The following is a 27,429-nucleotide window of genomic DNA, read 5'->3' on the forward strand; positions in this document are numbered from 1 at the left end:
GACGGCATATAAAAATGTATTGATTATTTTGTGAAGAGAAATTTTAACAATATACTCCTTTTAGCAATTTTCTTAATTAGCAAATATATTACACATCACAAAGTTATATAAATCTAACTCTTTATTTATGAACACCACTCATTATTTGGTAGTTTTTACTAAAAACAATTGTTTTAATCTATTAACGCAAACATGTTATATATAAATATATTAAGAAACAAGAAGTTAACATTTCTCTTTCTTTCTTTTTTATTTCAATTGTCACCCATGTCAACAAGTCCTTTTTCTCATACCAACATCAAAATTTGGTATCGATGTGAATTTTAACTAACTACATACACCTACGTAGGTATGACTTCATCAAAATCTACTTAAATCAGAAAAAAAAAGAAAGAATTGCGTTTCCAACCTTTACTTGCCTAAGCAGGAAAGTACTTTTGTTGTTTTAGATAATTGTAGTAAAAAAAAAGTTGTCACATATATAATTTTCATATAACTTTAATGTAAAAATGCTTACAATATCAATCAATTAAAAACCTTAAATAAAAATCAGCAAATTTCCCATACATAATAATTTATAATTAAATGATAAGATAAATAGTTATTATAATTAATAACTCCATGTCTCTAAAAAAAATGAAATAAAAGGAGTCATATCAAGTAAAAAACATTTAAAATTAAGATGTCTTATTTTATAATAGACACATGACTCTTGTTGGGCACAGCAATTAATGGTACATGTCCTCCCAATTAAACAGTTGCATGGCCCCTAAATTTCAATGAAAGGTTCAAATAACAGTGGAAAGTGATGAATGAGTTGTAGTGTATTTAACCAAACCCACGTGAAACTTGAAATTTTGTTCCCTTAAATCATCAAATGATTTAATATTAATTAACAACCATTGACTTAGGGTTTTGTCTTTGAAAACGACCTTTAAAAATGGTCTCAAATTGGTCACATGGCTTCAAAGATGGGTTTGAAATCAAGACATTAGACAGCTTAACCACCCAACAAAGTTATATCATTTTCAGGAACCAATTAACTTCAATTGGTTTTTGTGTTTTTTCTTCAACTCTTTACAACAAAGTTAGTACAATGCATATATCTCTCCAATAAAAAAAAAATAAAACACTAAAGTCATTGTTCTAAAAATTAAAAGAATTTTGTTTATTAGAAGAATTTAAAAAAAACACATTTGTACATATCCCAGTGAAAACTTCATTATTTAAATCTTTGATCAATATCATAATAACACTGATTAGTGTTTGAAGAAAAAAAGGTTACTAGAACCAGTAGTGGCCACTTTGGAACACGTCATCTTGTCTTTTATTTGAAACGGGAACTATAGTATACATGAATTTCGAAATTATTGGGACAATCAATGCAATGATAACAAATAAAGAATTATTCAATAATGAAAGATCTAAAATGTAAATGAGTAATAAATTTGATTTGATGGAAAAAGGATCTTTTATATATATATATATATATATATATATATATATATATATATATATATATATATATATATATATTATAAATTATTATGAGAAATTGTGTTAACAGATGCTATACCCCGTCCAATTTTAAAATAAACAGTTATTTTTTTTATTTTATAGAATTATATTTGTGTTTTCTCTAATTTTTAAATAATTACTCATATATATTTTGATAAATATATTTACTTCCCTTCTATTAATAAAATTACACTTACTCTTTTTCATTTCATTTGAAAAATTATATTAAGTTAAACTTAAATAAAATATATTGAAAATTAAAGAGGATAATACTAACATTTAACATAACATAATTAAGATAACAATTTTGTTTTTCTAATTATGCGATTAATTATACTTAGTTTTCTGAATATTTTATAATAATAGAAATTACTGAATTTATACTAAAATTGAAAACCTAAGTAATTAGAAGTCTGATATGGTAATAGGAATAAAATAAAATAATTAAGGAAAAAACTAACCAAAATAGTAATAATTATATCCTTACTATATTAGTTAATATCGATTGGATGTTTATATTCATTTATCTGACTAGGAAAAGAATTGAAAGTAAATAAAATATAATTAAATGATTTTCTAAACAATTTCAATTTCAATTTATTTAACATGAAATGTTTTTTCTTATAAAGAATTTAAAATACTAAATGGTAATCATGTACAACGTCAATAATCAGTCCAAGTTGTACAATCTTGTTTCATTTTTTTGATAAAAATAAATACTTCATTCGAATTCAAACCTTGTATCTTTCGTTTTTTTTTTACTTTAATTATTTATTCATTTATGATGATTTTTAAGCTTTTTATCCAAATCAAGAAAAATATTTTTTTACATATAATTTTAAGTGACTTAGCTACTCTATATCTTCCAGTTTGTTCTATTTCAATGTACATAGATATTTTCTTTCTATGCTATCATGATATTTTTTTAAATTGTTTTCTATATTAATTAAAAATAAATGTTATATTTAAATTTAAAAAACAAAAATAAAAAATCAATAAAGAATAGAAAGTTAAAAGGAATAAAGAGAATATTTCTTTATTCATAAATAAGTCTTCTTGGAATTAAAGTCACAATAATATAGTTTTGTCCCTCACTATAAACACCGATTATAAAAATTTGGTTAACCTTTGTTCTTATAAATACCGACAATATTATTAATATTATATAAATACGACGATTCATTGTTTAACATAAAGTGTTAACGGATCTACTCATCTTTTTCCTTTTGCATGCATGCACAAAAGACGGTTCATCTATTTATATAATTTCAAAATATTAACAAAATGGCCACAAAGACTTAGAAACGGGGTGTATTAAGTTTAACAAACCTTTTCCAAAATTCAAAAGTTAAAAAAACAAAACTTAATTAAAAAATATATAAAAAAAATATGGATCTAAATGGCTAAAATCATTCACTAATTAGTTTAGTGATCAATTTCTTGTGACTATAATGACAATTTTAGTAGCCCCTTCAAGGATTGATTATTAATAACAAAAATGAGTGACCAATTTATTCGATTTTGTTGTTAGTAACATATTTTAGTTTTTTTTTTTTAATATCATCTACCCAGTTAAAAATATAACCAATTATCTAAATGAAATATTTACTAAGTTATTAAATACAATTAATTATTTTTATTAATTAAATATCATTATATTTAATTATGTCACTAAAATATTTATACACAGGTTTATCTTGTAAATAAATATATGTAATTTAAAATCTATAACAACATTATTTGCATGCAGTTATTCCATCATTAAATAAAGAACACAATGTGATAACAAGGTTGAGGAAGACAGAATAGACAGATAAATAAAATCAGTAAACGTTGTGAAGAAAAAATAAAATTAAAACACACAATCTATATATTTAAATTGAAAATGGTTAACTAATTAATACATGATATTGCTATTCCTAATCAAATCTAGAATACTTTTTGTAGATTTGGAAGTTGAACCACTTCCACAAATGCTTTTGGTCTTCATCACTCTTTCATGAACTACAAAACTCGAAGCAATAAGACAAAAATTGTTGATATAATAAAGAGAGGATGAAGAAAAATAAATTAAAAATTAAAAGTCAATACCAAGAAATAGTTTCTAGGAAAAATAAAATGATGTTTTATATATATGACTTTGACTTTTGTTAATAGAAATTTATATGCATTACCTCATGTTCCATGAGCATTACCCCAATTCTTGCTACTCAATAACCTTCTTCTTGTCCAATGACAACAAACAACAATTACTGAGAGTGACTACAATAACAAAAGAAATGTGTACTTACGATATTGAATGCTAATTATTGTGCATAAAACATTGATAAAATATAAATAAAAGTGAGAGAAACTTTTATATTATATTAATTGAATTAATCAAATAATATAATTACCGATTTCCTGATTAACTCTATGTAACTAAACTTTTGTTCAGTACATCAATAACATGTTTTGGAAAAAAGAATCAATTATTTATTTAGTTACTAATAATTACATGTTTTTATCACTAAGGTTTAGTTATTAGTTATCATTTTTGTAATAGAGAGATATATCCTATTTTACTCTCTAATTGCTCATTAAGAAAATTCACCCTAAGATAGCATAGAAAAATCAACTTACAAAATTGAGAGTCATACTTTGATAATAAAAAAATATGCATTAAATTTCTCAAAATCTCGTAAACTTTCACAAATTTGTGGGTGGAGTAAGAGTAATATAAAGTAATCACAAATAATAATTACCGTTCCCCAGTAAAAGAATTCGTCATGTTATTCATTTCATAAGCTATTGAATACTAATTTAAAATCCATCTACTAATTTTAGGGAATATTCTTGAATACATTTTTAAAATATTCTTCATTCTATACATATTATTTAAAATAGTATAAATTTAAATTTTAAAGTACAAATTTGAATAAAATTACGTTCTAAATACTAATACTATAACACTATCACAAAACTTTATAACCTTTCAAAATGAGTTAAACATATATAAAAAATATATGTGTATAAATATAAGTTTAATTAAACAAATTATAAACAAACTCCAATCTCATACTTCTATACATGTACCTATCTATTTATGTATATGGTACAATTATCGCATATCACGACATAAAAAAAACATATGCTAAGCTATTGAAATAAAATTTTTAACTTAAGAAATTATATATAAAAAAGGAACATTATCATTGAAAAATAAAAAAAAACAATTCAATTAGATAAAAACACCAATATACAAAATTTATAAAGACAACACACATGGACATATGAAATTCAATAAACAAAATATCAACTATCACCTTCTCAAGTATTAAATCTTCTCAAGTATTAAATATGTTCCACCATAAACTATAAGCTAATCTAAACCAATATTTAGATTTACAAGAAAATATAAGAGTAATAGACCAAAATAAGCTCATTACAACTCAAATATGCACATTTACACATGTCATGGTAGGTAAGAACTCTCTTCTCAACTTTTCATCACTTAATATCTTAGACTATTTTACTTAAGTCATATTGAAACATGGTTATCTTTGTTAAAGATGTTAATACTTAATCAAACAAAACAATAGTTCACTTATCATCCCAAATATGTGACAATGCAATTACGATCAATAGTCTCAACAACCATTTTCATATAACATACATAATGTAAACAAAATCATAAATCAAATAAATATACAATCTAACATTTACTTAACATTTATAATAAACACTCACATACAATTCATTAAAGAGACAATAAGAGAAAAATAAATTTAATTGGAGTGAAAGTTCAAGCCCTTAAGTGAAAAATTCCTTTCTTGAGTGAAAATATGGTGTAGGGTCTAGAAAATCATGTTTTATAATTGATAGTATGTTTAGAATGGTGAGACTTGATTATTTTAATATTAAAAGTTTAAAGTATAAATGGAAATTTTATAAACAAGTTTCATTATTTAAAAACACATCATCTCTCTACAAATCCTTTCCTATAAAACTCTCTTCCTTGTCTCTAGGCACTAGTGCAGAAAGGGCATTTAACGTCAGTTATTTTGGCCTTTTAACTTCAGTTCCAGAACCGACGTCTTTATGAACTATCTTTACGTCTATATGAGACTAGTTTTTATTTTACAAGATGGAAATTACTTGAAAACAACAATCAAATAAAAAAAATTACATTTTATTATCAATGTAAAATCTTCATCTTCTATTTACATCCATAATCACTTTAAATAAAAGTATTTTATACTTATACTTTTATGTTGATTATGATTATAATCACCGTAAAGTCATATAACCTTTTCTACGTGTATTTTAGTATAATAAACATAAAATCCTAATATTCCATCGTTTTAATCTAATGTACAAAAATTTAACTTTCTTGAAAGAAGATTTTATAACCGATTTTATATACATTATAAAATTATCAATATCTAGTGTTTACTATAATATTAATAATTAATTTAACCAATTCATTCATGGTGCCCCACGTCATTCTAGTGTTACATCATAAAATATTTGTTTCCTATGGAAAGAAATCAAAATCACAATAATTCTGGTACCTCTCATATTCCACATAATATATTTTTTGATGGTAATGTGAGTATTGTAATGATAACAAGTTGAAGAACATACGGTGGCAACAAAATCCGAGGTCTTCCTTGGGACAATTATTTCCAAGTTTAAGATGATTATAGTAGACAATTTTAACAACAGCTTTTCACTAGCTTTTTGGAACTTCAAGATGTTACAATCACTAGTGCAGAATTGATCTTTAACGTCACCCCATAGACGTCCGTCCACGAAAACTCCAACGTAAATAATTGACCGGTGGCATAAATGTAAATAATTGAGTGTGGAGACGTCCGTCCTGGAGGGGGACGGACGTCTATAATATAGTAGACGACAGACCCCTCTAACGGACGTTCAAAAGACTGACTGGTTGAACTACCCGGTCAGCCTCTTGAACGTCCGTCCTGGAGGGGGACGGACGTCTATATGTAGTAGACGTCCGTCCCCCTCCAGGACGGACGTTCAAGAGGCTGACAGGGTAGTGAACCAATCAGCCTCTTGAACGTCCGTCCTGGAGGGGGACGGACGTCTACTATATATGGACGTCCGTCCCCCTCCAGGACGGACGTTCAAGAGGCTGAGGGGTTGTACTACCCTGTCAGTCTCTTGAACGTCCGTCCTGGAGGGGGACGGACGTCCATATATAATAGACGTTCGTCCCCCTCCAGGACGGACGTTCAAGAGACTGACAGGGTAGTACAACCCCTCAGTCTCTTGAACGTCCGTCCTGGAGGGGGACGGACGTCTATTATATATGGACGTTCGTCCCCCTCCAGGACGGACGTTCAAGAGACTGACAGGGTAGTACAACCCCTCAGTCTCTTGAACGTCCGTCCTGGAGGGGGACGGTCGTCTATTATATATGGACGTCCGTCCCCCTCCAGGACGGACGTTCAAGAGACTGACAGGGTAGTACAACCCCTCAGCCTATTGAACGTCCGTCCTGGAGGGGGACGGACGTCTATTATATATGGACGTCCGTCCCCCTCCAGGACGGACGTTCAAGAAACTGAGGGGTTGTACTACCTAGTCAGTCTCTTGAACGTCCGTCCTGGAGGGGGACGGACGTCCATATATAATAGACGTTCGTCCCCCTCCAGGACGGACGTTCAAGAGACTGACAGGGTAGTACAACCCTCAGTCTCTTGAACGTCCGTCCTGGAGGGGGACGGTCGTCTATTATATATGGACATCCGTCCCCCTCCAGGACGGACGTTCAAGAGACTGACAGGGTAGTACAACCCCTCAGTCTCTTGAACGTCCGTCCTGGAGGGGGACGGACGTCCATATATAATAGACGACCGTCCCCCTCCAGGACGGACGTTCAAGAGACTGAGGGGTTGTACTACCCTGTCAGTCTCTTGAACGTCCGTCCTGGAGGGGGACGGACGTCTATTATATATGGACGTCCGTCCCCCTCCAGGACGGACGTTCAAAAGACGTTTAAAATAAAGATACACACTTCAAAACGCGAACCCGCGAGGAGGTATGCGAACCTTTCCCTCTGCGCCTTGCATTTCCAGGTTGGTTTTTATGCGTTTTGGTCCATTTAATCTTACTTTTGGTCCGATTAAATTGTTCAGTGATGACATATCTTTCATTTGGACCGATTAAAAATCGTTTTCGGTGCATTTTGGTGCAGTTTGTTGCGTGTTCGTGGGCGGCGTTTTTTGGCCTACATTTTTAGGTCGTTTACTCCTCCATCTTCCTCCATTTTCATTTTGAATCTGTTCTTCAGACGTGTTGCAGTGCACAAACAAACGTTCAAACCCGTAATCCTAAATAATCCTAACCCGTAATCCTAAATAACCCTAAATAAGCCGTCTAATAAAGCCCTTTCTGCAGTAGTATATAGACGTCCGAGAGGTTCACAGCGGACGTCTATATAGACATCCGGGCTGACACAGCGGACGTCCATATAGACGTCCGGCCGAACACAACGGACGTCCATATAGACGTCCAACCTGACACAACGGACGTCTACATAGACGTCACCCGAATAGACGTCCGTTGGAGGTCGAACGTTAAAAGGCCTAAAGAACGGACGTCTATGCCCGTTTCTGCACTAGTGAATTTGGTGGTTTTTGACCAGGAATCGATGTTACAACTAATTTAAAAAAAAAAGGAAAATCTTAGAAGGATTTGCATATCACTATAATTTTTTGATTAATAATTTTTTGGTTATATATATATATATATATATATATATATATATATATATATATATATATATATATATATATATATGATTTTAGTCCCTAAATTATCAAACAAATTTGATTTTAGTCTCTTTTGTTTTTAAGTCTTTCTTTCAAAGTAAGATACATTTTAGTTATTCTTCTTAGAAAAACTTAATTTTTGGTCCTTCAAAATTAACACCGTTAAAAACCAGTTGTTGTGGCTAAGAGTGGTGTGACACGTCATTTTTTTTTTCTGCCATCAATCTTCCTCAGATTTTCTCCCGTTCCACCAACCCAACCCATTCCCCCACCATAGATGTTCCCACCATCTCCTCAGCCACCAACGACCCTCCCCTCCCTTCCGTATCACAAATACCAACATAAGTTGAATTCATTAGCTACAACTTAACAACAACTCATTCAACCCATTATCTGATAACCACTCTTTTTTCTAAATTCATTTGAACAAAATGAAGTAATTGGCATTTAAGAAGGAAACAACAAAACACCCAACCGGGAAAACCCAGGTACGAACCCGAATCGCGCTCTTCGACCCGCATCTCGTACGAATTGGGATCAATGGTGACAATGTGAGTGATTTCGGGATTGGATCCTGCACCAACAATCGCAGAGCCAAGCTCTTCAAAAATGCCTCTAACGGCGATGGACTCGAGGTCCTCGTTGGGCTTCATCTTCTTCGACAAGGGCCTGCCGCGCTTCTGAATGTTGCCATCGGAAAACTCCTGGTGCGACTCGACGAGGACCTTGTTGTGTTTGGCGGTGACATAGACGAGGACGACGTGGACTATCCGAATCAGAGGACTGGAATCGGTGAGGGAGGTTTCTCCTTGAGAGAGTTTGAGCCAGAGGTTGTGCACGTTTTTGGTGCCGGGCCTGACGCCCAACGAGGCGAAGGACTCAGAGGGGAGACGGGGTTTGAGCCAATCCGAGAGGGATTGGGGGGACGCAAAGTTGTGGGGGCTCGGGGGTAGGTGATGGACAAATTTGTAAGCACCAAAATATGATGTCACAAACTTGTTTCACAATCGGCAAGTATGACCGAATCGTTTCAAGTAATAAACTTGGTAAGACCAAGTATCGTTCTCCCAAAGGACTCACGGCCTAGTTTAGTTATGTGATTTGTTGATTAGCTAAAACTTAAGAACACAATAATTGAAGTTTAATATGCAAAGACGAAAATTAAATATGTATGCATGAATTGATCAATGACAAAGACAAAAGATAAACACTTTCAAGGAAATATATGAATGAATATGTTGTTGGGGGTCAATTTCATCTCATCCACTCTCATATATTTTAGGAATTCAACATTCAAATCATCATTGTTAATGCCACTCTCTAATGTACCATTCTAGATGGCTTCTCCCTAATCATATAGTTCATACAATTCCTAGCATTCCTAATGATTAGTTCATGAGTGCAGGAGCTTAAAGGCAACCAATATAATATTGTCAGTATAATATTGGGAGAAATTCCCCGGATCTAGATTTCCCCGTACGTGTCCGTATCAACAAAACCAATAATCATGCATTAGAATGAGTTAAACAATGCAAGCATTGAGCAAAGAGGAAAAACCCTAACTAATGATGAAAGAAAGCATATGTCTTAATTCAAAGATGTACTCAACAAATCCATATATGAGAGCTTCAAGAGATTACTTTGATTCCCCAACAAACATACAAGGTTTAGTTCACCATATTCATGGTGAACCTAGATGAATTACAATGAAAGTATGAAAGAATAAACCCAATAAAGGTGAAGAGGTAGCCTGAGCATCCAAGATCCTCCTTCAAAGGGGTGAAAGAGAGAGTGTTTGCCTCGTTTCTGCCAAAGATGCCTAACTATAGGACGTGCAAGCCCTTATATACTAATCTAGAGTTACAAAAGATTACAAAAGTCCAAGCCCAAAAAGTGCCGCTCAGCGGTATTTACCGCTCAGCGGTGATTGCGCGTCTTCTTTCTTCCCCTCAGCGGCCATTTTGCCCCTCAGCGGTTCCAACGTCACCTCTTGAGTGCCGCTCAGCGGTAGTTTGTCGCTGAGCGGTGCCTTCGACTTCTCCTTTTTGCACTCTTTCTTGTCTTTTCTAATGTCCTCTCTCTTATTCTTCACTTCTTTCACCAAATTCACCTCAAAACCTGCACAAGAACACTTAAATCAAGCATAAACCTGTCCAGCTCTCTTATTTCTGAAAATATAAACAAAAGGCATGATTTCAAGCTAGTTTCTAAGTCTAAAGGTTGCTTTTAGTATCAACTTTAAGCATGAAAATAACAGTTTTTCAACTGTTATCACAACCCCAAACTTAGAACTTTGCTTGTCCTCAAGCAAATAAAATGTAACTCCATCTCCAACCAATTCATATGATGGTTCACTCATTCAAAATCCTCTTTTCAAGATAAGTAATAACTTCACTCAAACTTAAGACCAAGAGTTCAATCAAGATGTGCACATGCTTTAGTGTTCACAAAGTCATTTAAATTCCAACAAATGCTATTTTTCATGAATGATCAATCAATTAAGCATGGATGTTCATGTGCTTATGGAATATTTCCTCACTAGGTACAGTGTTTCACTCAACACACAAGTGTATAAGAGGTAAAGTGTTTCACTCATTCACTCCACTATCACAATGTCACATGAATCAACTTTGCCTTTCATTTAACCACAATCAAATACATTCACAAGCATGCATCATCACAAGGACTTTTCAATGGCTTATAATGTGGCTGGGCTAACAAGAAAATTGGTTTTTCTGGATCACAAAATCCTTGAGTTAAGAGAATCATAACAACACAATCTTCTTATTCATTCCCAACTTTCTTTTGCCTTTGCTTTTGCATTTGCATTGAGCTTTGCTTCTTTTTCTTTTCTTTTCTTTGCATATTCTTACTTTTTAGCTGTTAGCTCAATGCTTTTTTCCTTTTTCATGTTTCCCCAATAACCCCAAACTTGAACATTTAACAATACCACACAAGATCTTCTACTTAACTCAAGGTAAAGATTTTCAATCAAGGGTGTTCAGTGTATATTTAAGGCTAAGGGTTCAAAGGATAGAACACAACGTGTTCTCTTTTAGAAGGCTAACTTTATGAATTTGGCCAATAAAAAGGGTTTCAAAAACACGGCCTTTGATCATATGATGCAAAACAAGCAATTGATTCAATCATAGAAAACCTGGGCAAAGTCATTCATGCTTTCAAAGTAATAGCATTCAACAATAACAACTCTGGAGCTCAAAACCTCACATATAAACTCATTCACATTTGACATGCACATCCTGCTTAATTTCATAATCACAATCATGATATTACACATTTGTTCACAAAGCTTGTGAATCACCTATATAAGCATTTTAATGTGCACATCATCTCAACATCAATTAATCATAAGCATCATTCAGCATTACTTATCACACAATCACAGTTAATAGCAAACCATCACAAGAAACCAGGTTTCAAATAGAGTACATCAAACCCTAATCTAAAAACAAAAACAAATAAGTTCAGAAAACTTAAACCACAAAAGCATAATCATATGATAGCATTCATCAGTAAATGCTATCTCAGCTCCTCATCAGTCTGAGCTGTCCTCTGTATCTTCCTCTTCTTCCTCATCATCATCTTCATCAAATGCATCCTCCTCCTCAGCTTCATCTTCATCCATGTCTCGGGCTGAAGCTTCAGCTGCTTCAGCTCCTCCATGCCATGGTTTTCAATCTCTTTCCTGAAGAGGATGCCATTCCTGCATTCAAACATAAATCCAAAACCACAGAACATGATGTTAATCATTAGTAAACACAAAACAAAACTCCTTTTGAAGCTAAACCACCGCTGAGGGCCAGAATTTCCCCTCAGCGCCACCAGTGCCACATTCAAACACGCAACAAACCAGAAAAAGCAAATCTGGCAGAGTGCCGCTCAGCGGTAAATGCCGCTCAGCGGTGATCTGCAGATTTTTGCAAATCTCGTTTTTAAACTGTCCTAACTCCACCCAAATGCAATTTTCAGTTTTCCAGTTCATAATCAAGCAGTTTAATCGGTTCAAACATCAAATATATCATCAAATCATGCATAGAAATCAAAACCCCTAAATATTCATGCTTTGACAATCACAGTCAATTTCAAGAACCCTAGAATGAACAAAATGCATTTTACTTACTTGGGTGGAGATGCTAGATGATATGAGAATGCTTCCAAACTAGAATGTTCTCTTCCAACCCCAAACTTTGATAGCACACTAGTGTAAAAGTGAGTGGAAGAGAAATTTTCTAAAGAGGGAAGAGTAAAAAGATGTGGGAAACCTAAGAGGAGATATGTGGGAGTCTTAATGCAGAGAAGAGCTTGAAAGAATATAAAAACGCGCAGCTTAGGGTTTAAAAATACCCCAATGGGCTCGGGTTCCGCTAAGGGGAACTTAAGCCCATCTGCGATAGTACCGCTCAGCGGTAATTGCCGCTCAGCGGCACTTTCGTGATGTGCCCTTCTCCTTCTTTTCTTGACCTACGTGCCTTCCTAGCATACCCCTCATAGGTTCCCTGCAATTCAATGTTAAAAATGCTTATGCAAATCCTAAAAATAAACAAACAGAAAACAATCAATCAACTGGGTTGCCTCCCAGGTAGCGCTTGTTTAACGTCACGAGCCTGACCCAAAATCCACCAACACCCATCAGTAGGTGTTTCAAACTTACCAGCACCCATCAGTAGGTGCAAAATCTTCTCACCAACACCCATCAGTAGGTGTTACAAACTTAGTATCCTTCAGTAGATACTTAACCACCTAGCATCCTTCAGTAGATGCTAAATCCAACAAAATAATGTCCAGAACAATGTTCACAAATTACAAATTATAAAACCAAATCAAAAGTTTGTAAATCTACTGGGTTGCCTCCCAGCAAGCGCTTCTTTAACGTCACTAGCTTGACCCTGTTAAAGCTCACGTTCCATCTTCTTCATAATTGATGTAGTCCTTCCACCAACCTTTCAACTGCTTCCTTTGGACTGTTTTGGACTCTCTAGAATATGGAGACTCTATCTCTATCATCTCCTTCTCTTTAAAGCCTTTTATAACCCACAACTTGTTCTTGAGTCTTACAGGTATGCCAAGTTGGAGTTTTAATTTTTTCCAGTCTCTAGGAACTTCTTCTCCTTTTCCAATCTCTTCTACCTTGGGTGCCTGAAAATACAAACAATGGTTATCAGAAACCTCAAGATTTTTATTTTTACCTCTAATTATGGGTGCATCTCGAAATGCAACTTTATAACTGGCTTCTTCCTCCTTTGCTTGTGTTTCATCTTTGAAGACATCCACCACCACTCTCTCCTCTCTGTCTTGGAGAACCACTATACCTTCATTCACATCTATGATAGCCCTGGCCGTTTTCATAAACGGTCTTCCAAGTATAAAAGGTATCTTCTCGGTTTCCATCTTCATCACCACAAAGTCTGCCAAGAACTGAAGTTTGCCAACACAAACTACAATGTCTTCTGCAATCCCACATGGCTCCTTTGAAGATCCATCAGCCATTACAAGATTAACCTTTACAGGTTTTATTTCAACATGGCCAATTTGCTCCAATAGAGAATAAGGCATCAAGTTAACACTTGAGCCTAAATCAAGGAGAGCTTTCTTTACCTTTTTCTTCCCTATAATGCAAGGGATAGAAAAACTGCCTGGATCTGCTGCTTTTGGTGGGAATGATTCTTTCTTAACAGTTATACACTTTTCTTCCTCATCCTCTCTACGTCTTCTTTTTGTCGAGGTTCCTTCATCTGATTTGGTGTAAACTGCTATTTTCTGTAGAATTTGTTCCCAAGGAGCTTCATTATCAACCATTTTGAATAAATCTGTGAAATCCATTGGTTTCTCCTGATTTGTTAGAAAAGGAAAAGGGTCCTTTCTTTCTTCTTCTCTTCTCTCTTCTGTTTCATCTTCTTCCAACTCAATGATCTCTTCATTTACACTCTTGACCACTTTGCACTCTTCTCTGGGGTTAACCTCAGTATTAGCCCCAAAGTTTCTGTTGGGTCTTTCTTCCAATTGCTTGGTGATCTGACCCATCTGAATCTCCAAATTCTTTATAGCAGCTTCAGTGCTCTTTTGAGAAGATTCAGTTTTCTGGATGGATTGCTGAAGAGTTTCTTCCAACCTTGTTGATCTGTCATTAAGCATAGATAATTGTTGCCACAAGGTTGGTTGCTGCTGCTGCTTATTATACTGATTAGCCTGCCCAGTTTGTCCTTGGCCAATGCTTGGATGTGGTTTCCAACCCTGATTATAATTCCCTTGACGGTATGGAAACTGATTAGCCATGAAGTTAACATCCTCCATGGCCTCCACTGGAAAAGCACACTGGCCATTTATGTGATCACCTCCACATAGTTCGCACAACTGGGTTTGTATCTGGGCAGCAGACTTCAACTCTTTAGGTAATTGAGCCAAAGTTTTTGTCAGAGTCTCTAGCTGTTGAGTTAGAATTTTATTCTGTGCTAGCAGAGCATCATGCGTTTGTAATTGTAGAACCCCTTTCTGTGGCATAGGAGCTCCTCTTTCATTGTGCAGCTCATTATCACTTGTAGCCATATTTTCAATGATTTCAGTTGCTTCCTCTGGAGTCTTCCATTTGATATTGCCTCCAGCTGAGGCATCTAGCATCATCTTGGTTTGTGAACCAAGCCCTCCAAGGAAAGTTAGGACTACTTCTTGATCTTCAAAGCCATGCGTGGGAGTTTTACGTAACAAGCTTTTATACCTATCCCATGCATGTCCAAGTGATTCTTCCATGCCCTGCTTGAATGAAGATATCTCTTGCTTTCCCTTAGTCACTTTAGATTGTGGGAAGTATTTATTCAAAAACTTTGCAACCACTGCTTCCCACTCCGTGAAACTTTCTTCTGGAAAAGAGTTCAACCAAAGCTTAGCATTGCCTCCCAATGAGAAAGGAAACAAGCTAAGTTTGATAGCTTCGTCTGGCACCCCATTAATCTTGACCGTGTTACAGATCTCATTAAATGTTGTAAGGTGCTCATATGGGCTTTCATGTGATAACCCATTAAATTGATTACTCTTTACCAGTTGGATTAATGCTGGTTTGACCTCCATGTTGGCTGCATTGACTCTAGGTCGAGCTATGCTATTGAAGTGCTGAGGTCCAGCAAGATTAGTGTAATCTGCAAGAGTTCTTCTAGCATTATTATTGTTCTCCATACTCCCTGTGCTATGAACAGAACCTTGTGGTGATGATTGTAGGAGAGTTTCAGGAGAAGGGAAAAGTTCTCTGGACGTTCTGATTCTTCTCCTCCTTCTACTCTCGTCTAGCCCTTCAAGTAGTGGTTCTGTTGTTTTCTTACTTCTAGTTCGAATTGCCTCCTGCATGCACAAGAAAACAAAACCCTAGAAAAGATTTGTTAGCACAAAAAGATATAGAAGAAAATAAAGATTGAAAAGATATAAGAAGATAAAAGATTTAGAAGATAGAATCAAATAAAATAGAATAAAACCTAATCTAAAAAATAAAATCTAATCTAAAAGATAAAATAAAATAAAATCTAACCTAACCTAAAAGATAGAATAAGAATAAAATAAAATCTAACCTAAAAAGATAAAAAAAAAATCTAATAAAATAAAATAAAATCTAATCTAAAAAGATAAAATAAAATCAAATAAAAACCGAAAAATAAAAAACAGAAAATAAAAACAGAAAACAGAAAAACAGAAATCAAAAAAAATAAAAATCAAATCAAATAAAATACAAACTGAAAAATATAAACAGAAAAATAAAATAAGATAAAAAAAAAAAAAATAAGTCAAAGATAATCAATAATCACACAAATTAACCAGTTAAACCACGAATCCCCGGCAACGGCGCCAAAAACTTGATGGACAAATTTGTAAGCACCAAAATATGATGTCACAAACTTGTTTCACAATCGGCAAGTATGATCGAATCGTTTCAAGTAATAAACTTGGTAAGACCAAGTATCGTTCTCCCAAAGGACTCACGGCCTAGTTTAGTTATGTGATTTGTTGATTAGCTAAAACTTAAGAACACAATAATTGAAGTTTAATATGCAAAGACGAAAATTAAATATGTATGCATGAATTGATCAATGACAAAGACAAAAGATAAACACTTTCAAGGAAATATATGAATGAATATGTTGTTGGGGGTCAATTTCATCTCATCCACTCTCATATATTTTAGGAATTCAACATTCAAATCATCATTGTTAATGCCACTCTCTAATGTACCATTCTAGATGGCTTCTCCCTAATCATATAGTTCATACAATTCCTAGCATTCCTAATGATTAGTTCATGAGTGCAGGAGCTTAAAGGCAACCAATATAATATTGTCAGTATAATATTGGGAGAAATTCCCCGGATCTAGATTTCCCCGTACGTGTCCGTATCAACAAAACCAATAATCATGCATTAGAATGAGTTAAACAATGCAAGCATTGAGCAAAGAGGAAAAACCCTAACTAATGATGAAAGAAAGCATATGTCTTAATTCAAAGATGTACTCAACAAATCCATATATGAGAGCTTCAAGAGATTACTTTGATTCCCCAACAAACATACAAGGTTTAGTTCACCATATTCATGGTGAACCTAGATGAATTACAATGAAAGTATGAAAGAATAAACCCAATAAAGGTGAAGAGGTAGCCTGAGCATCCAAGATCCTCCTTCAAAGGGGTGAAAGAGAGAGTGTTTGCCTCGTTTCTGCCAAAGATGCCTAACTATAGGACGTGCAAGCCCTTATATACTAATCTAGAGTTACAAAAGATTACAAAAGTCCAAGCCCAAAAAGTGCCGCTCAGCGGTATTTACCGCTCAGCGGTGATTGCGCGTCTTCTTTCTTCCCCTCAGCGGCCATTTTGCCCCTCAGCGGTTCCAACGTCACCTCTTGAGTGCCGCTCAGCGGTAGTTTGTCGCTGAGCGGTGCCTTCGACTTCTCCTTTTTGCACTCTTTCTTGTCTTTTCTAATGTCCTCTCTCTTATTCTTCACTTCTTTCACCAAATTCACCTCAAAACCTGCACAAGAACACTTAAATCAAGCATAAACCTGTCCAGCTCTCTTATTTCTGAAAATATAAACAAAAGGCATGATTTCAAGCTAGTTTCTAAGTCTAAAGGTTGCTTTTAGTATCAACTTTAAGCATGAAAATAACAGTTTTTCAACTGTTATCAGTAGGATGTTGAGGGCAGTGGCTGTGGTGGTATTTTTGGAAGGTGTTGCGGTGAGGGACATGACGAGGAATTTGAGGAAGCGACACAAGAAGGGGCAGCGGGTGGAAGCGATGTTGTGCTAATGAGGCGGTGGGTGGGTGGGGGGCGTTGCGCTGATGAAGGTTTGGGTGGTTTTAGTTTTCTGATTTGGGTCTCTATGGTGGTGGGAGGAGATGAACTGATATGCGATTTGAGTGTTTTCTGGCAGTGGAGATGGATGTTTTACGTTGGCTATGGAGGTGAGCGTGGTGGAGGGTGATTGCACATGGGGGTTTCACGGTTGATGGTGGCGCTGGAGATGTTCGACGTGGCGCCGGAGGTGGCTATGGCAGAGTCGGAGGAAGAGAGGGGGAGAAAAGTTGAGAAAGATTAACTGGTGTAAAAAAAAACGATGTGTCACACCACTGTTAGCCACATCAGCTGGTTTTTAACGGTGTTAGTTTTGGATAACCAAAATTTAAGCTTTTTTAAGGAGGAGGACTAAAATGTACCTTACTTTGAAAGAGGGACTAAAAACAAATTCGCTTGATAGTTTTGGGACTAAAAACATATTTAATCCTAATTTTTTTTATGTAATTACACAATTCATAAAAAAATTACAATGAACTTCTTCTTATACAATAATTAATTTATGTGTAAGTTGATTTATAAAAATAATTTTATATTAACCTTTTAACATTTTATTTTTGAATTATATAAACTAAATTTAATTTGAAAACACTGTTTGCCTTCTTATTTTTCTAGAACAAATCAATTATATATTTTTCGATAAAAAAAGTAAACAAAGTTATATATAATATATGGTCGGACAGTAAATAAGATACATTGAAATTTTATTGTGTTTGTAATTATTTAATAAAAATATAGTTTATTTGAACGAAATAGAAAAGAGAGGTGTAGTGCAGAGAAGCAAATAGTTGCTATGAAAAGTGTCAAAAAAGGATGGGAAGAAGAGTAAACATTCTATATTATTATTATTATAGAAATTAAGGCTGTGTTCGCATAAACCGAATTTACTGTTCATGCGAATTTGCGAGCGAAGAATTCAGCTCGTTATACGTTCGGTTGGAGTGAAATGTACGGACGGATTTGCGATGAAATGCGGGATGGTTGCACTGTTCAGTCACCCGCGGTTGTGAAGAGATTTGCGTGGATTGTGAGCGAAATGTCGCGTGTGCCCTCGGTTAAGAAACGCTGGAAACGCGTAACCGGTTACATGTTCGCGTAACAGGTTACGCGTTCGCGTAACCGGTTACGAGTTCACGTAACAGGTTACGCGTTCGCGTAACCGGTTACGCGATTTCCTATTTATTTTTTTTTCAAGTTTTTTTTATAATTATTTTAATATTAATAAAATTAGATATATTATATTTTTTAATTTATTTTTAATAAATTGATTATTATATTTTCTATTTTTTTTAATAAATTGATTATTATATTTTCTAATTTATTTTTAATAAATTGATTATTATATTTTCTAATTTATTTTTAATAAATTGATTATTTAGTTTTCTAATTTATTAAAAAAAATTGATTATTTAGTTTTTTTAATTTTTAAACATTAATTTTATAAATTATTCATAATTTTTTTTCTTTATAAACATTTTTACAATTAAATATAACATTTATAAATAACATTTTATAACTAGGGACATTTTGGTAATCTTTAATTTATATCAATTAAACTAATTTTTAAAATCTATCACATCAATCAAATCCTACACTAATTCTCACAAACTTTACTTCCAAATTCACTCTCAATTACCCACAAATCCACTCAAAAAAACAACAAAAAAATTACCCTCAAATCCACTCAAATCCATTCAAATCATCTCCCCCAAATCATCTCCCCCAAATCACTCCAAACGAACACAGCCTAACCGATAAGAAAATCTTCTCCTATTTTATAAAATTATTATCATATATTTTTTATATAAGTTCTAGATCCAGTCAATAAAAAAATATTTTATTTTATTTTCATTTTATCATCACATGTGACATCCCAAAATATATAGCAATGTATATACGTAGAATGCATCGATTATAATAATAGAAAGCAGTTAAGGGTACCCAATAGATGGAATTAAGGAGTACAGTTATCCAAGTCTGGCTGGAAAACTTTAAAACTTAAGTACAAGTTCATAATTCTCCAAAATACAAGATTGAATAAAGATTCAATGGGACCTAAAGAGTTTTTTTTTTCCAAAATACAGATCAAGCTAAAAATGAAGGCTAGTAGTCTTTCAAAATAAAGAGCCATTTAACATAATAGCTAGTAGAATCCTAAGCACTAGGAGCTGGATCTTCCTCAACTTCCAAAGCTTGCTCCAAAGGTACATCATCACCTACTGCTCACATCCAAAGGATTGGATGATCATCGCAAGAGGGAAAGCAAACACATGCAACACACACAAATGCAAGGGTGAGCTAGGTCTCAAACAATCATAAAATTCATTTTCAATCAATCTAGCATTTACCAGAATATCCATACACATATACACACCTTAGTCATCATAAACATAAGCATTTATTTCATAAAACTCATCAAGACAAGCATACTATCATGTTAAGACTCTAGACACGTCCGGACATAGAATGTATGTAGAGCTGGGGCGGGTTGTGCACTTGTGATGGCCTCTACTGCTTTGCAAAGCCATTGCCGAGGGGTTCCACCCGACCATACACAAGGCTAATCCGTTACCGCGGAATAGACCTCCAGTGATAGCGTCTACCCTAGGACCTCCCACTACTCCCACCACACGCGTCAATCCTCTCTAAGTGAGAATGAAAGACCGTTGGAGTGTTAGGGATAACCCCCCATATGGAAGCCTCTTACATTCATTCACTACACTAACTGATCCCACCGAGAGATCTAATTTCCGATTCAATCCGACCATTTTAAATCTCATAATATTCCTTTTGGATCAACAATGTACATCATAAACCACTTATAACCATACACTTTCAACCAATCTAGATCACATGAAGATGCATTCATAAATTGTAACCGAAATATTTAATTAACAAAGCTTACTGGAATGATAGAAAGCATAAAAGAAAATATCACCACTGGACGAACACTGTTTGGACGAGCGTCCAAAGCCCTTGGGCGGACACTGTTTGGACGAACGTCCTAACCACTTGGACGAACTACTTGGACGACCGTCATAAACCATTGGACGGACACCATTTGAACGCGCGCTGTTACTCTTAGTCGAGCACTATTGGGACGAGCGCTGTTAATGCAAGCGTCCCATGGACGAACGCTGTGAGATCAAACACTAGGCCGAACGTCACCAATATGGACGCTCGCTACTACCTATGGACGCTCGCTACTAATTCAACCCCTGACCGAACGCTAATTAAACCTTCACTGACCGAACGCTAATTAAACCTTCACTGACCGAACGCTACTAAACCTTCAACTGACCGAACGCTACTTATATCATCCCTTAAGACCGAACGCTCCCCAGACAAGGACGAACGTAAATCAATCCAACATTGAACCGAACGTCACTCAGCGCATGACATGACCGAGCGTTCAACTTCGACATGGACGAACGCTCAGTTTGCGCATTCTGCAGAATTTAATTCTGCAGAATTCTCAGAATTATGCAGACTGGTATCAGGACCTCTCTTGACCTTTTCTAACCACTTTTCTCAACTTCTTAGACTCTAAACTCTCGTTTTAGACTTAATTAAACTTGTCCAACTGATTCTAATCATTTCTACTACCATTTTTAAGTGATTAAAGTTCACTTTCAGCTCCAAAACACTAGTTTCAACAACTTAGGGACCCAAATTTGATTCTACTACTTGGAACATGTTCTCAACTACTGTTATGCTTCTAACAAGTCACAATGGACTTGTCTAGGCTGCCCAAACAGTCCAGGAACACTGCAGCCTTCATTTACTCAAAATCCCTACCTCACTTCCTCTAAAATGACCAAACAGTGACCCTAAGACACTTGATTTTTCCTTCCTATCAACACCACAACAAATTTTACACACCAAAACAGTTTCAATATACATAATTCATCACTCAAAATCATCCCAAACAGTTCATGTCCATCATTCACCACATTCACGTAGCACTCACACTTCCATACATGCATTTCAAGTTAGCAAAATTCAAAATTTTGCTTCCAACAACATACCAATTTGAAAATCATCATGCAATCACGTCATACAGTAAAATCAAAAATAGAACTAGCTCCCCTTACCTCTAGTGTAGACAACCAAGCTCAAGTAGGAACCCTAGACCACTTGCTTGCACTTTCAAAATGTTAAAGTCACCTATAAATCATCAATTGATGATAGAAAACGAATCTTAGCACCAAATAGAAGCTAGATTATGGAAGAAAACGAAATGGGTTGCATGCACCAAGTTCAATCACATGCTTACAACCCTAGGGCACATGAGAAAGGGGGTTTTCTTACCGGTTCAGATTAGACAAAATTGATCGACTAAGAGCAACACCCGCTACTTTGTGATCGTTGGGGCAGCACCTAATCGAGATTTTAATGGTTCAGTGTGAAGAATGGAAAGGGAGAAGATACAGGAGGAGGAGAGAGCTTGCAGGAAGAGGAATGGTTTCTCAGACAAGAGGAATGAGTTAAAAACCAATGTTTCCAAACTAATGTAATTTTATTTTAAAGTACTCAACCTCTCATCTTTTGCCACTTGTCATCCCCTTTTTTTTTGCTGACTCAAATCCAAGTCCTTACATCACATCACTTAATATATTAATTCTAGATTTAACTGATAAAAAATCTTACAATATTTATAACTATGTTATTATTTCACTTATTATATTTGATAGATTATAATCATTATAAAAAATTACTTTTTACATTAGTGTATTTTAAATATTTCATATATTAATTTTTTTATTATTATTTAACTACATATGTGAAATCTGTATTTATATGTTTAAAAAAAGTTCAAAGTATCACAATTATATAACTCTTTTACAATTAAACTAGTTAAATTCTCTAATATCTTTCAATTTATAAAAAAGTTATCCAAATGGTTAATAAAATATGTTGATGTAACAATTGACATATTAACATAATGATGACATCATGCTAACATGACTGATGTGATGATTGACAAAGTATTCACATGGTGGACATCAATAGAGAAGAAATTTGCAAAGTGATGGGTCTGATTCAAACTTATACCTCAATACTCCCATTCGTGGTGGAGGTTGACAGCAACTTTCACTTCTTACTAATTCTATTATTATAAATGTGAATTAATGATCAAAATTCTTATTTTAAATACACCCTGTTAATTTATGAGTATTAGCAAATTAAAAATTGGATAAATATGGACAATATAAATATATTTATTGTTTTTTTATAATAATACACATTTTTATATTTAGAGATGCATTTAAAATGTGTATAGTGGATATGATATAGATATATAGAATTTATTAATATAAGTAATCCCTTTTTAGATAATTTTGATGATTTTTTATTTTTCTAGAAATATTAAATTCTTATACATTTATATTGTGAGAAGAATGAAAATGATCATATTATAAAATTGTTTAGTAACCTATAATTATAAATTTTATTCTGACGATCCAAAAACTATATGCATTTTTATTTCGTTCTTATTTAATGAAACTTTCACTCTGGTTTACTTTCCTTCTTCATACCAAATGATTGAAGTGTAAAAAGTAACATATATATATCTATATATCTATATATATATATATATATATATATATATATATATATATCTATATATCTATATATATATATATATATATATATATATATATATATATGATCAAATACTCTTTTTAAATTCATTATTATTTATGCCGTTTCGTTTTTAATCTAACAGTTCTAAAAAATAATTCACATATAATAGTTGAACTAAAATTAAACGAGAAATAAAAACAGAGAATAGTTGTTTTGAAGTTTTCCTTCGTGTAATTTGCTTGTACGTATACATATATATTTTATCAGAAAAATTTAAGTTTGCGATGTAAGTTTTTTTATTGTGGTAATTTATTAATAGCTTCGTTAAATTTTAAGTTCTAATAATTTTAGATATTTTAATTAAGTTTATATTAATTTTTTATAATGAATATTTAAATTTTTTTATATTTTTAATTGAATTTATGTTGTTATTTTTTTCATTAATAAAATGATGTGTCTGTTCCTTTATTTGCCATTTTTTCTTTTTTACCTTAAAGTACTATTTTATATGAAAACATATTATTAATGTAAAATAATAAAAATTATTTATATTTTATATCGATAACATAATTTTATATATAAAGATGACATGATAACAGTCACATTATCGATTAATACAAAAAATTAAATAATAGAAATCTAATTAAAAAAATATAAAAACTTTGAATGCTAATATATAAACAAAATTAATAAAAAAATCAATTAAAAATACAAAAAGATCAGTAAGTGCCTTTAAATTTAGTAAAGTTGTACTAATTAATAATTGCATTTAGAATAAATGTGTACCAAATATTGTACTCATGAGAACATTTAAATCAGTACATTTATGCTAAATGAATATGAAGTTAACAGATAATGAGAAACAAATTGGAAGAAAAAGGACCACAACATATAAACTAGCAGAAGTGAAAAGGACAAAGGACACGAACATGTATTATCAAGCTGCAAAATAATAACTGAAGCATAATTGCAGAAAATTAGAGGAACAATCTCTGTGAAATTTTCCTTCGGTTTCTCTTTTCTTTCATGTACAATAGGTATAATTTTACCTCAAATGAAGCTACAAAGTACATCATCATGACTCAACCCTTCATGTTTCTCTTAATACAAGAAGCAAATATATGTGTACATATGAACTTGAACCAGTACTCCACACATCATGCATGGAGAACTCAATCCAAGTTCCATATGTATAAAAGCTTTTCAGCTTCTGCAAAGTTCTTTTTACCCTTTGAAAGGGCCTTCAAAGTATCCAAAAACAAGGGGAAGATGATACAAGATGTTAAAGGATAGTTAAGATACCATATACACATTACCCTTTTCTAACAGATCAGTGGGAGAAAGGAGCAATGAGATAACCCTCTATGGTTTTTTCCCTCTTGAGTTTTGTAATTGAATGCTGTTGTGCTGCCTAGAAGGTCCCGAAGGTGGCAATGGCATTGCCTTTGGCAAGAAGCCGAAGAAATTCTGAGACAAGCCTTGAGACTTTGGCTGCATGTTGAAAACTTGAGTGTGTCTGGAGCCATAACTGGTGCCAACCGAGTGTGCGAGAATAAGCAGCAGCATTAGCCATGCATGAAGATGTCTTCTAGCCATTTGAGAAGAGAGAAAGAGAGGGAGAGAAAGGTGTTGTTGTGAAAGAGGAGGAAAAGGAGAAAATGTGAAGAGAAAGAAGAGAAGTTTGAAGGGTGGAAATATAGTCAATAAATGAACATTAAAGAATTTGGAGTGCATTATGAAGTGGGAAGAGTGGTTTGTTTAAGAAGGATAAATGAGAGAATGGAAGTGGTAGGGGCAATGAAGGAGGAGTGTGCGGAATCATGGGGAGAGTAAATGCAAGATCATGTGATTTGAGATTTAGATGTTAGGAATCATATTTGTGTAAAGCTTTTGGTGGCTTGTAGCATTAAATGAGACAACATGAGCAATAGTCCTTTTGTCCAATTAAATAAAGACCAGGAAAGCCTTTTAAGGAACCTACAACGGGTCATTAGGAAGTGTGTTTTAAGTCACATAAGAGTAGTGCTAGTAAAGACACAAAAAAGCCAAAAGGGTATTGGCAAATACAAAAACAGAAGCTCACAAATATTACTATATCAAAATATGGTCCATGCTACATAAAAAGAAAACATATTTTAATACAAAGATTGACATAAGATTTAACTGTTGAATTGAAATGGTTTCTCTGACTCTCAGACAAATGTGCGTGTGCTATTTTAAGAGGAAAAAGTGGAGAGTGTCGTCTGGTTAGGTGAGTTTGTGGGCCTCCATGGAAAATAATGGCTGAGAAATGAACTCAAAGTCTGAAACAGTTGTGCCAAGTCTTTTAGCATTTGGAGATGTCCCATTTCACCTTTCTCTATATATTTCTTTCAACATCAATTTTTAATACTTCTCAGACCAGAATTCATGAAAAATGCTGATACTAGTTTTGAGGTTAATTAATCTCATGAGTTTTGATAGATTGTGTACTGATATTGAGATTGAGTGAGGCTAACAAAGATTCTAAAAATGAGGTAAACAATACCAGAGTGATGTGAGATTGAGAGTGAGGCATGGGAGAGGAAAAGATGGAAGAGCATTAAAAGTTGTTGCAAATTGAAAAGAAAAAGGTCGCACCCCACACTGCTATCCTAGACATAGGGAATTGATGAATGAGGCGTGTACTGCATGAGTGGATAGACGAAGGAGTTGGGTTTTCTTGACATAATAACTAAGGGTAGGTCCATGAAATGCAGCCAAACAAGAAAAGACACAAGAACTTGGACCCACATGCTCTATGTATAAAGAGACAGATATGATTGATGATATGAGAGGGTGGATTTTGTTGTAAACAGACCCTGTGAGTTTTCAGGACACGGAAACCTCAATGCTCATGATTTATGCGAGAGTGGAAACTGGTTGATATAAAAGGTGAAACATTGATTTGATGTTCCCAGAAGAACATCATCTAAGTGTAACTGTAAAGTTTCCTAGATTGTTGTCAGAATTATTGCTGTTTTCAGACAAAATTAACGAGTTAATGGATCAACCAAGGTCGTGATTAAGCAATTGTATGGAGGTTCTTTCATTGAACCCTTCGGTGATCATCATTTATACCCAAAGGTTCCTCATTCATTGGTTCTTTTGCTTTCAAAATGTTGGTTTCTATTTAACATGATTTAAAAATTAGTGTTTTCCCAATTTGGAGAGAGAAGCACACGAAGAAAATCATAGATAAAGGGATATCATAAAATTGAACAATCTTATACATGAGTAAAAAAAAACGTTAAAATTAGTAATAAGATAGTTCGTTTGTAATTTCTAAACGGTCGTCACTAAATCTTTTTAACCTCGGTATTAATAAGAGAGAGAAAAATAAGATAACTAATGTCATTGGATATCAAGCCGAATTGTTCATTAATTTTTTTAGAAAAGAAAAAGGGATTCGAGACCTTTTCTAACCTATGATTTTCATGATATTGAAATTATAGTCATTTTTTTTTAACTTTTTGTTGAATAGATCATGTTGTACTTTCAACTACTCTTTGAAACACTTCAGCTATTGTTTTATGTACTTTATACTTTCTTCTCACACATTCTGATATTTTAAAATTTGTATACTTTTTAGAAAATTATTTTATTGAATTGAATAATGCTTCCGAAATACGTAATTTAAATATTTTTTAAGGCATTTCAGGTAACATATTCTGATTATAAAAGGTTATTGGGAGGTGCAAAAAGCAATTAGAAGGGTGAGAAAATAATTATCTTGTTAGAGTTTTAAATGGCCGCTACTTATTGCACCTCCATGATTTCTTCTTCTTGCATTTCTATACATAATCTAAAACACAAGAATTGCATTTTGGATTATACATTATAGAATACAAAATAAAATATGTATTATGGATTGAACGTTCTCGAAGGCAAAATGAAACATACATTTTCAAATTATACAATCTAAATTGTATTTTTTATTTTTTATTTTGGATGAGAGAGTCCAAAGTGCTTTTATAAAAAAGAAGTAGGTAAAGGGTTGAGGAGAGGTTAACGAAGGATGAAGAAGGTGATGAGTAGAAGTGATTCTAAAGTTGGAGGAAGAAGAAGAGACGAGAATAAAGATGAAAAGGATTTTGATAGAGGTTAAGGAAGAAAATGGGAGTGTTGATGGAAGTGGAAGAAGAAGAAGAAGAAGAAATGTCGGTAAAGATGAAGG

The 27,429-nt window shown here is 33.7% G+C and overlaps 1 protein-coding gene across 1 annotated transcript; it reads right to left on the reverse strand.

Moving 5' to 3' along the window:
- Positions 1–8,530: 8,530 nt before the first annotated feature.
- LOC148203119 (uncharacterized) lies at positions 8,531–24,830 on the reverse strand. The gene is made up of 4 exons (XM_088106816.1): positions 24,678–24,830; positions 17,484–17,595; positions 8,771–9,255; positions 8,531–8,659 (listed from the first exon to the last, which is right to left on the reverse strand). Exons 1-4 carry the CDS (start codon positions 24,828–24,830, stop codon positions 8,531–8,533), a joined length of 879 nt encoding a protein of 292 aa, XP_087962942.1.
- Positions 24,831–27,429: the final 2,599 nt, after the last annotated feature.

Source organism: Vigna umbellata, chromosome 2 (genome assembly GCF_029865625.1).
Source record: "Vigna umbellata cultivar VRB3 chromosome 2, Vumbellata_1.0, whole genome shotgun sequence".
NCBI lineage: Eukaryota > Viridiplantae > Streptophyta > Magnoliopsida > Fabales > Fabaceae > Vigna > Vigna umbellata.

Excerpts from the sequence above, each read along its gene's own strand:
- LOC148203119 (XM_088106816.1), bottom strand. The coding sequence starts at position 24,830 with ATGGCTAGAAGACATCTTCATGCATGGCTAATGCTGCTGCTTATTCTC. Across the intron at positions 17,596-24,677 it reads TCTTCGGCTTCTTGCCAAAG|CACAACATCGCTTCCACCCG; the intron begins GCAATGCCATTG and ends CCGCCTCATTAG. Across the intron at positions 8,660-8,770 it reads ACCTGGGTTTTCCCGGTTGG|CTAATGAATTCAACTTATGT; the intron begins GTGTTTTGTTGT and ends GTTAAGTTGTAG.